Source organism: Aythya ferina, assembly GCF_964211825.1.
Source record: "Aythya ferina genome assembly, chromosome: 2".
Classification (NCBI taxonomy): Eukaryota; Metazoa; Chordata; class Aves; order Anseriformes; family Anatidae; genus Aythya; species Aythya ferina.
Window position 1 is genome coordinate 96,913,416 of NC_140297.1, and position 12,039 is coordinate 96,925,454.

General features: G+C 38.2%; 1 protein-coding gene across 1 annotated transcript in view; it reads right to left on the minus strand.

The window, feature by feature from the left end:
- Positions 1–12,039, minus strand: part of LOC311431287 (dynein axonemal heavy chain 5-like) — a 142,916-nt gene that overhangs the window by 54,997 nt on the left and 75,880 nt on the right. Inside the window, exons 53-57 of the mRNA XM_084508638.1 lie at positions 11,626–11,780; positions 8,471–9,135; positions 7,680–7,960; positions 7,106–7,321; positions 4,244–4,411 (exon numbers count right to left, since the gene is read on the minus strand). Of these exons, the coding sequence (XP_084364764.1) occupies positions 4,244–4,411; positions 7,106–7,321; positions 7,680–7,960; positions 8,471–9,135; positions 11,626–11,780 (1,485 nt within the window). The remainder of the gene's footprint in view (positions 1–4,243; positions 4,412–7,105; positions 7,322–7,679; positions 7,961–8,470; positions 9,136–11,625; positions 11,781–12,039) is intronic.

Consider the following 12,039-nt stretch of genomic DNA (forward strand, 5'->3'; position numbering starts at 1 on the left):
TATTATAAGAAATAATGTTATAGACAATTTGACTAAGGTTTTCAGCCAATTTTAGGGTAATCATCCCAAAGTAGTAATACACATTGGTATAGGCTTGATTTGTAGGTTGCTTACTCACATGTGGTGAATACTGGTTGGTTGCACAAGAACGAATGCTAGCATACCGGAGTGAGCAACCTATGTGATTCCCCAGAGCAGAGAGACTACTTGCCTCAGTTAACCCTGTGAAATCATCACTATGTGCTCTCTCCCTGCCTTTCTTTCCAACTCAATTTTTGAAAATTACATGGGTATAAACACTGCTTTTGTATAGACATCACTAGTAGGTTGGCTGGCAGCTTGCTGCGCAGTTTTGCCACGAGAGCAGAAGGCAAATTCTGCTGCCAAGGAGAATCTTCTGCTCAAGGAGGCTATTACAGTCACAAGCAGCTTCTTACAAAGGTTTTCAGCCAATTAGTGGAGGGAACGAAATGTGTCTCCCAACCACAAAGAACCACTGTGGCCTTTCTAAGTTTAGTGGCATTGCTACGTGAACACGCTTCACACCCTTCATTTCATCTCCCTGAGTCACACAGCAAAGCAATGATTCAAAATTTGTTCCAGTTGGATGCAGTGTGAAAGCCTGAATAAATGGATTTGATGTGAATGAATCATGAGGATGAGAGACACGAGATCCACACTGTGGACAAGGGAGCTACGTTAGAACACTCCTAGGCTTGTGTTAGAGCTGCAGCTTCAGCCTTTTTTTGCCATTGGCATTGTGGGGAAGCACACAAAACCTCTCATGTCTGCTCCAGCAGATTTGGAGTGCCTCCATCCATTCTCTGCCTCTGTCTGCACAGTACAAGTATTGAGACGGTACCTGTGCCAACAAGGGGCACAGACTGAACTCCAGGATGCCTTCAGAGAGGACTTCATAGCAGGTGGCGAGATGATCTTGCCGCTCTTAACCTTTTTGCATTCCACATAAAAACAGGAAAAATAAACAAGTAATTACTGCCTACAGCTATACTATTAAATTAAACATGCCCAACACCTTTCTCTGGCACTGAGGTTTACAAGAGTAAAACAGCTCACACTGAACTCTTACAACCTCTAAAACAGCACATTGCATGCAAACAGCCTTGTGAAAATGGTTCTTCGAAAGGTGACCAGAGACTGCTGAAAAAGTACTACCTCGCCAAGGCCAAATTCACACTAGGGATCATTAAAACAATTTAACAATGAAGATGATCACAATCCAGTGTCTAGAAAATTCAGTAGCACTGTTTAATTTATTAGTATTGACATAGCCTCATTGATTCATTGCAAACTCAGTTTTGCAAAACACTGAGTATATCTGGTCCTGATCCAAGAAAGCATTTAAATAAAAATGTCATCCTCGATGAAAAACCTCACATCTTTAAATGCTATCCCTTCTTATGAATGGAATACCTAGACCAAACCCTGATCACTGTGAAGAGCAGCTGTTACTTAGTTAATTCTGGAAATGTTACTGGAAGTGTTCTGTGGATGTGCTGGGTGACCATCTTTGCCTTGTTTTTGCAGTCCTTTCCTGGGCACGTGGCATCTGACTGACACCTCTTCATGGAAATGCAACCTCAAGCTCCTCCTGCCCAGGTCATTGATGATTTTCACTTAGACACCCCACTGCTTTTGTATCGTCTTTCTCAGAGCCTCATGAGATTACTCTGAGTTTCTCAGAGTATCATGAGAAGGTTGGATTCATAGCTAAATTAGGGAAGTGTTAAGCAAGCACATACACAGGTTTTGCAGATATTCCAATGCCCACATTTTCACATCACCAATCTCAAGAATGTATTACACATATGTAGGTATACATATATATACATGTACACATGCAAATAAATCCATGCAGAATGACATTAACAAAATCTTGGTCTTAATTTCTTTCCTATCCGCAACCATTCTTTGGCATTAAAATGACCTCTGAAAGGCATGGAGATCATGCCTCTTTTCTGCTTTTCACAGCCTCTAACAGCTGTTGAAAGATTCTTCATTCTTCTCTTTTCACAGTCATATGTCCTGGCTCTGATCTGTTTTGTTAGGTGATCCACTCCTCCCCTTCACTCCCACAGTGTAAACGCTTTCCTTCCACAGTTACTGTGGGCCTTGAATCCAGACATAAATGCTTGTCTTCCTGCCTGGCAGGCATCACCTTGAAAAGGACACTCTTATTTACATGGATGCCCCTCAAATTTTGATACTCCTTTGCTGTTACCTCATCCTGAGGTGAAATGCCACTTATTGACTCCTGTGGGTTTTCGTTCAGCACAGAGACAAGCAAAAGGAGAAAAGGCAATAGAGTTCCATATTTAAAACAGCGCTTGATAGGGACAATCCTCCATATCAAACAGAATTTATAAACTACAGACAAACTTCCCTTGATCATCATAGCAGCCTAAGGAAATCTTAGTTAAAATCATTGGAGACATCTCCAAGGGAAATTATATCCTTATGCACAGTATTTTAATTGGAAGCTTGCAGAATCACAGCTAAAGCCAGGGCTTCTTCATTCTGCCACTATGTTCTTCATTTAATAAATAGCAGATGGTGTTTCTGTATTACCAGGTTAATCCAGCAGGCTTGCTTACTAGATAACAAACTAGAAAAGAACAGCTCATGGTTATGTTGAAGGTTTATAGGAAAGCAGTACACACATGCTGAATGCTGTATGATAAATCATCCTCCACTGCATTTCCAGGCAACATTTGTTTGTACTTGCTGTGTTCAACTCTCACTTGTGACCCTTAGGCTGCAAAACCCGTATCTAAAGAATGTAGGTGTTCATTTCTAGCAATTAATTCATCTTTACACTTTTGCGCACCATACTTACTAAGATATAAGTCATTATTAGTCACTTTTCACAACTTGTCACATTTAAGATTAATGAGGCACTGTGTCTCATTTAAGATGCAATTAAAAATATATTGGATGGAGTTGAAGGGGGTTTGTCTCCTAGAACAGCTGTTAGGATAAAGCAGCTTAATTCACTCAGTAAACCTGCTTTTAACATCAGATGATGTGCCCTGTGGTAGTTCTTTATGCTATGTAATTGTACATTTATTTTCAATTATTTTCTTAACATCACTGCATTGCTTGACCCAACAACTCGCTCTATCGTCTGCAGTTTTAAAATAATTGTAGCTATTGCCATACCTGACAATAGGCATTATTTTGCCAAGAAATGCATGCTTAGCTTTTTATCAGCTCCAGTGTGACAAAATGTAAATACTTGAATATAAAATTAAATCTATATGTAACCCTAAATCATGTATAATCAACTAAAAACCACAAGAGCACTTTTGTAGCTTTTACAGAGTTGCATCAGAGTATTAGTCCACTATCTTCCCTAGGTCTTTTGTCTTTTACAGCTCTCAACAGATGCCTTTCAAATTCTGTTTTCATTAGAGAACATCCCATTATTTGAACATTGACACGTATCACAGAAATACAGTCTTCTCTATCAGTAACATGAATAAAAAATATCATGCTTTTAATGAATTGAAATTAGATTTATTCAGGTATACTAAAAGAATATGCGAAGAGTTGTGAATATAGAATTGACAGACTGACTTTTCGAAAGGAGGCTGAGCATGACTACAGTGAAAACTTAACCAACTGGTATCTATTTCTTTAGAAAAGAGCACTAAAATCACCTGCAGAAGCAAACATTGTAAACCACCATGTTCAAAGCTATTTTATTTTTAAATATGCTCATAAATGAAACATTTCCAAGACAATAAAACTATCTTTAGCAGTGCAGCTTATCATATTCTATTGTATTACTGTGAAAATTTCATTGTTCCAACAGAAGTAAGATGACTACTTACTTTATTATGTATACAATCACTTGTAGAAACTTAACACTCAAAAGTTTTCTTAGAGAGCTCAATTCTGGCTAAATTCACTAAAGAATACTTCTGCACCAAGAAAGATCTCTCCTCTCCCAGATTCTACCAAGATCATGATGACCATACTCCTTCCCAGGCAAGTAAAATGGAGTGAAAATTTTCTTGAAACAGCAGTGCCTGGCACCAAGGCCAATAGCAAATACACAATCAGTATCTCTCACTTGCCAATAGCCAGGTTGTATAAAGAATCTGTGCACTAAACGCTCCCACTGAAATGTAAATTGTTATCTTTTTTACCCAAAATAATGTTACATTTTTTCTCCTCAATCATAGCGATCTCTCAGAAAAATAAAACAAATATGAAGTACCTTAAGAGGAAGGACTTCTTTATTAATACCATAGAAGTAAGCCATTGCTTGTGTCCATGAGCAAAGACCTGCTACATTTCCACACACTTTTTTAGCAGTCTCCAGATTATAATCCTCCATATCCAAATAAGGCTCTAAAAGCTCCACAGTTTCTCCTGTAATTGAGTCCTAGTCAATGGAAAGGAAGAATTATTTTTTAAATGCATTTTAGAATAAAGTCTGCTTCACAGAAACATTTTTATTTTTAAAAACATGATGCCACCACTTCTTACAGAAGAACAAAACATTTTACACAAACAAAACACAGCTGTTGCCTTTCACTTCCATAAAGGACAGAACATTAGTAGGTGTAGGGATTTTTTTTCTGTGTGTGAACTCAAGTAAAAAATAGCTCCAACTTCCAGGTTGACTAGAGTTTACATTTAATAACCATATTTGACCCATAAGATTTGCAGACATTACTCACACTGCCTGCTCCATGACAAGTTATTCTAAGATCTAAGTTATTCCCACTACAGCGCTGTACTTGCATTCCTCTCTCCCTCAACATCAAGATATGTTCTTGCCACATCTTTAATGCCATCACCAGTGCCCAGTGAACTAGATTGGAAGCTAATATGACAGGAATCCAAGCCAGCAAACCAGGGATCAGTTTTCTTCTAGGTTATTTCCCTGAACCAGCTCACAATGGCATAAGACATACACCAGTATGAACACAACTGAGGTAGTCCAACATGAAGCTTGGGGAAGGGAAGAGGTGAAACTCTAAGGCACTGACTTCACTTCATTTAAACTATCCATATCCTTAACTGTAACTGTGACTTCTTTCAGCTGTTCACTTATTTATTCTAATCTCAGATTCTTTTCTCCCACCACAATCTGTTGAGAATACAAAAAGCCAGATCTTTTATGCTGGTGGTTAATCTATAACTACACAAGTATTGGAAGAAAATGGAATTCATCTCCTTAAGCAACGCAGAGAGTAGAAGAGCTTATACAGAGCAACAATGGTTGCTTAACAACAGAAGCATTAAGAATCTTCCTTTTATTGGCAACATTTTAACATGCTTTTTTAATAAAAATCATCCCCCATTCATAGAGTTGAGCAATGTTTTGCTCTTTTCCTGGAGATATATATCAGAAAGGACAGGCTTGTGTTTGTATACTAGCTACTATAATAATAACTAGCTGCTATAATAATAACGAAGACATTCGTTACATTACTCTTAAAATCACATATGGCAATGCTTTCACTGTGAGTATTTTTATTCTCCTATTCAAAATCACAAGTTAGCAAGCTGACAAGGGTGAAGCAAAGACCAATCAGAAGTGGCCTAAATTTCTGTTCAAGAGTTTGAAAAATGTCATGCTTTTCCTTTTCAGTAAAGAATTTTAAATCCAGGGAGTTATTTCATCCACTGATCTTCCTTGCATAAAAAATAATAATTAGGAAATCACAGAAGTCTCACCAAAAAAAGCAAGCAGTGTAGTCAGAACTGCAGACATGATGGCCTTCATATATACTCATATATATCTCATATATACTCAATCTCAGAAACAAGAAATGAGGCAGAAGGGCTGCATACGAAGTACCTCATCAGAGACAGAAATAGTCTGGTGTTCCTCGCCACATTCATCAATATTCCTTTCTGCAAGAACTCAGCCCCACGAGACCGTTCAAACTCTTCTGAGTAAAGTTTAGTGTGTTGCAAACTACTAGCAGGAGCACATATAGTATTAATAAGTGCCCAAACTGGAAACCTCATTAAGGAGTAAGCTTGAGTAAGGAGTGTATAATTAGTCCCCATCATCTTTAAACTAATTTCCTCTATGTACTTGGTGAAGATACCATTTGGAAAAGTGGCCATATTGACAGCCCCAGGAAGAGACTGTCTACAGAGGCAGTGCAAGTTTCCTCATGCTGCCTTGCCAATATGGCTCACGGGGAGAAATAGCTCCTGGGGACAGTGAGAATCATGGTTGCAAGCCTCATCTGCACAACAAAAACACCCCAGTAGCTTAGGAAAGACATCAGCAAAATGCACAGCTAAAGCTGATTTGAGAAGTGCACAAATGAATAGAGTTTTACTCAATGTTGCAGAAACCAGAGATTTTGCTAAAAACCTTCTCACCTTTCTGGATTTTAGAGTTGGGCCATGATTCTACCATCTCATAGCCCAGCCTTGGTCTTTTTCTGGACTAGCTATACACAACATCTTTCTTAACCTCCCTGAAGAGAAATTCGCCTTGCACCACAGTCCACTGAATCTTACTGTAAATGGGGCAAGTTTCTGTCCCAACAGAAGTAAAAATCTGTTTTTTTCTTAGAGTTGATCATCCTGCATTTTTCTACCTTTCTAGTCAAATAGCCCCAAAGGTTCCCAGATATCTCAGCATTTTTCCTGACAGGATGCTTATTCTCTTCCATATTTCCTCCTAGCTCCCTGTCAAACAGTTCTGAAGATGGCATGCAAACAGGTCTAGTAGCAGTGAAGATGGTAAGACAACTGAAAAACCAACAGTGAGTTCTTTTTACGAAAATTCCTACTGAAGAGCAAGAAAACAGCCTGAATAAAGATACAACTGAGCTCAGGATTAGATGCAGTGTTTGGTATATTTGTTTCTGTCATTGAAAGAAACTGTGTGACCCAGAAGAAATATTACAGAAATTGGGAACCATGAAAATGAAGAGGAATACAATCACACGGTTATCTGCAACTGTAGGTACATAATACTTATGTGTTTCAGACTACCTATGAACTTCAGTTCCTGTAGATGTTAGAGCACATATAATATGAGGACACTTTCACATGATCTCTAAAGATTATTATAGGAGTAATAATGCTGCTAACATCTTCTTACCTTCTGAAAACTAAGCAACATGCTAAGAAATCCTGAATTATTCATTAGTTTCAGAGCCTCAGTCCATGATGGCTTCACACCTGGGCGCTCTTGATCAGGTGTTACCGAGTCTATTTTTCTTTGGAATAAAAGTAGCACACAATCCATAATTCGCATTATCAAGTGAGGAGGTTTACCCAGCTTGCGAACAGTTGCAATGTCAGAAGGCTTTATTGTCTGAAAAAATAGGGAACAAAATAGTAGTTTATTTAAGCCATCACATGATGGTAGAGAAAGATGGCTGGGGGGACTGCATATTTAAGAAAACTGCTGCAGTTTTGCAGGTCCCCCAGAAGCAGTACTGCAGAAAGCTAGTACCACTAAATGACCCACTTTATTACCTGATAGTAGAGGAGATACTGTTCATCTTACCTCTCCACTGCCTCAATTTTTATTTTTTTTTTCCTACAAGGATTAACAGGTCACTGCCAGTCCTTTCACTTTATTTTAGTTTTTCAAATCAGAAGTATAAACCACAATATTCCACAAACAGCAATAGCTAACTACATGTACATTCAGAATATTCAATTCTGACCTGCAGGGCTGCCTCTGCTTCTTCCAATGCAGGCCTTGCAGCTTCAAGTTTCTCTTCTGCTGCTGCTTTATCAATGGCAATGTCATCCACAATGGCCTGAGCTTTGTCTTTTACCTTTTGCACTTGCATTTTCACCTTTTCGGCAGCTTGGGCTTTCATTGTTACTTCCAATAAAACTTCATCAGCTTTTCTTGAAGCCACTGCCAAATCTTTCTCCTTCATCACCAACTCTTTGGAAAGCTGATTTACTGAAATCTCAGCTTCCATCAGTTTTGCAAGACCTGAGTAGAATAAACTCTATTTTAGTAATATGAAGACATGAGAGAGAAATCTCAGCGAAGTGATCTAGATACTTAAAATAGGTCACTTGGATTCATATTTAGGAACCCCAGTGAGTGATCCCATTTGTTGAACACCAAAATTAAGCAGGGATAATATTTATTCACTATTTAAAGTAAATTGTTTTTCATTTTATGGGTAGAAGTCTTCAGTATCTGTTACTTAATCCTTTGTTTATATTCAGGAGGAAATTCTTCACTCAGAGTGGTGAGGCACTGGAATAGGTTGCTCAGGGAAGTTATGGATGCCCCACATCCACAACTTGAAAGTGAGCTCACAATTTAAATTCATAAGCTAACTCTCTAGGTATGTAAGAATCTACACTTTTACATTCTTTTATTCAAAATCTTCTCAAATAAGAAAAACAAAAACAAAAACAAAAACAACAACAACAACAACAACAACAACAACAACAACAAAACAACAACTAACACAACAAAAAATTACAGTACCTGTTCTCATACGTTCAGACAAGCTTCCAACATTGGCAAACTTATCTTCATAAATAGTTTTGTAGCCTCCAATGAAGGACAGGTAAGATTTTGGAGTCACAAATGTTCGGCGCCTGTATCGTTCAAAGTATTCAACACATTTTTCAGCTACAATGTCTTGAAATGTTCCCATGGTGTTAACAACACTTTGTTTCACTTCATCTGTGCACTCGATATGGTAGGAAGCTAAAAAATGCTGTGCAACTGCTACAAGAGCATCTTTAGGCCAGCATTGGAACCAGTCCATGGTACAGCCTGAAATCAGACCTGGAAATTTGAGTGCACGAGTTCTGAATTTTTCCCCAACGGGAGAAAAGCAAAGAACCACATGTAAGTTATTTCGAACTCGAGTAAGAAAGTAATCATAAAGATTTTCACCAGTGGGAGTACGCCTTGGGTACTCCTTCTTCATTGCTGGTATCAAGTCTTGCGTGATTTCACCTATTTCATCTCGTGCAAAAAGATTTGAGACTTCACCTGAAGCCAAAACATTGTTCATGTACTCAAGAAAAGATTCATCTCTGATTTCGTTGTCTGTGAATATAAAGACAATGCCCTTTCCTTTTTGCCCAGCAGTGCGGTACAAGATTTTCAGATCATCCATGAGGTTACTGGTGGCATATGTTCTGAGATAGAAAAGGATTAAAGAAAGAACAAAAATGAAAGATCATTCTAGGAAATATCTATCATCTGGCTCAGTTTACTTAAGCAAGACAAAAATCTACATATGATATTAATACTGTATCTCCTGCTTTCATTTTTCAGGTTTCTTTCTTAAATATTTTCCAAAAGTAAATGATCAGTTCCATAAATCATGGGAGATGAGCTGAAATCAACAGAATAATATACTGGGGGAAAAAAAAATGGTAAGAGTAATACTATGTTTAATGTATGCACGATATTACTTTGCATCTCTACAATTTGTAGACTGAAGCTCCTTATTAGAACTGAAGGTTACAGTGGCTGGATTAAGTTGTCAAGTATACTCTGCTGCCTGTAGCCATTACATAAATACAGCTGTATTATCTTTTGAAGATATTCAGATCAAGTTAAATTAAGTCACTAAGAGACAAGAATAACCACTACTGAAGTTTTTACTGTGTTATTTGGTTTAACTGAAATCAAAGGATGTGTTTGAACATTATCACTTGAGCTGATAAACTCCACTGTGAATGGGAACTATGACTGGTTCATTCATTATGCCTCTTGTAGCTGGTGCATACATATATGTATGATTCTGATAAAGTCCATGCAAATTCAGCTACAGTTTTCAGATTATGCAGTATCAGATGAAGCAAAGTAAGGTTACTAAAATGGCAGATTTTGTCCATTGTGTACTTAGACTATTACATTGCTGAATTTAGGAAGCTGGGGTTTTTTTGGAAAGTTTCTTATTTCCAAGAGTCTCTTCAAAGCTACAAGTAATACTTGCAATACACACAACCCATTATTCAGTATTTGAAAACGACACAGTTTTGAAATTAAATATGCCATACAGAAAGTCTCCCACTGCTCTTGCAGCTCCATCTTAACACTGCTCTACAAATACCCCTAATGTAAGCACTGCAGAACTTGTACAACAATCTCACTGTTCAGTTTGCAAGTGTCAGCTACGGTTATTACAGTGATTTGTGGTATTCTGATAAGAACATGAATTTCTCCGCTGAGTCAGAATAGCAGCCCATCTAGCTCAATATTCGTAATGCTGGCAACGAGAAATGCTACTTGGAGAGAATACGAGCCAGGATCCACTCTTCGCTGCCCATTCCTCTCCTCCCCTCTCCACTCCATATTTACAGCCATTGTATTAGGAACATTAGGAATGTCCATCTCTTTCCTCCAGTATCCATTTTTAAACCTGCTTCCTCCACAGACTCCTGTGGCAAGTTACAAAAGATGACTATTTACTTTGTAAATACATGCTTTCAGCTACTTGCTTTTAGCCCACCTCTAGATAGTTTCAGCAAATGAATTTTTTCTAACCTATTCTGTGACTCTAAGCTTTTTTTCTTTTCCTCCTTTATTTCATTCTTTCCCTCTGCCTCTGGGACACAGAAAAAGGCCTTGATATGTCTTTCTTTCTCTTCCCCCTCAGCAGAAACCTCATAAAAACGTTCAAAGACCTGATACATCTCTCTCAGGAAGATTTTTCAGTGTGTCAAGTAGTTTTCAGAGTCAAAACACGCTGACAGCCCTGTAAACCCTATGCCAAAAGATAAACAGGTGGAAGGCAGTAGTTACTCCCAGTCACTTCAGAAAGGTTTAAATGAACACCTTCCAGACAATTAAGTGACAATGCTGACAAAGCATTGCAGAGATCTCTTACAATGCTCTTGTCAGGAATGACAGAGACCTTTTAAAAACAACATGCAGAGAATAAAGACAGAAAACAAGAAAACTCTATTATACAGGGTTCAAATTAAGAATAAATAAATAAATAAGTGTCCCTCTTTCCTCCCCAGTTTCTACAAATTACTAAATTCCAGTACTACCCACTATTAAGCTGTTGGTGACAGTTGCAATCATACTTTCTGGGAACATAAGCATCTACAGCAAAAGTCATTATTTTCCCCAGTCATCAGTATTTGGTTACCACACACAATACACCAGTATATTATTCCATGTTATATTTAGTGCAAAATGGGAAAAGTTAAACAGAGGAAGAAAGTGTCTCAGAAAGAGTGGTCAGGCATTGGAATAGGTTGCCCAGGGAAGTGGTGGAGTCACCGTCCCTGGGGGTTGTTCAAGGAAAAGTTGGACCTGGTGCTTAGGGACATGGTTTAGTGGGTGATATTGGTTGTAGGATGATGGATGTTGGAGGTCTCTTCCAACCTTAATGATTGTGATTCTATGATAATTTAGTGGGACTTCACGAGGATCCATTGTGGACTCAAATGCTGAAGGAAAGAAAGACTTCTTGTCAATGGTACAAAGGTAGAAAAATAAAGACCCAGGATCTGTCATCTACAGATTGTGCATTTGCATAGGTGCTTTTGGTTGAAAATGTAGTTTACAAGGAGGGATCAAATGTTTGACAGGTTTGCATTGCTTTAAGTTGCTTGTTTGCCATTCATTTCTATAGCAAATGTCTATCTATGTACACTGCGTTATGTTACCTTGTTAAAGTAATCTGAAAGCTCTCATATCCAGCAATATATGATGCTAGTCTGGTCAGACTCTGTTTTCCAGATCCACCCACACCCACCAACAATGCATTTCCTTGTGGAGTACGAATAATCCGTGATATTTTAATCAAGTGGGTGATTGCATCCTGTGTATTGAGAGAAAGAAAGAAAAGAAAAAAAGAAAAAAGGATGAACAGCCATAAAAATAATATTCATCTTGAAAACATCACTGAGCAACTGATTTTCAACAGCTAGAGGCTTCTCTGGAGCCTATGCCAAAGACTCACTCTTGTACTCATCAAAATCAAGAGATTTCCCCGGACTTCCATGGCCAGCAGACCTAGCCCAAGAGAAATGTCCCTGTATCGAACTCATATGACACAATGTCATATGCAGTATTTGTAC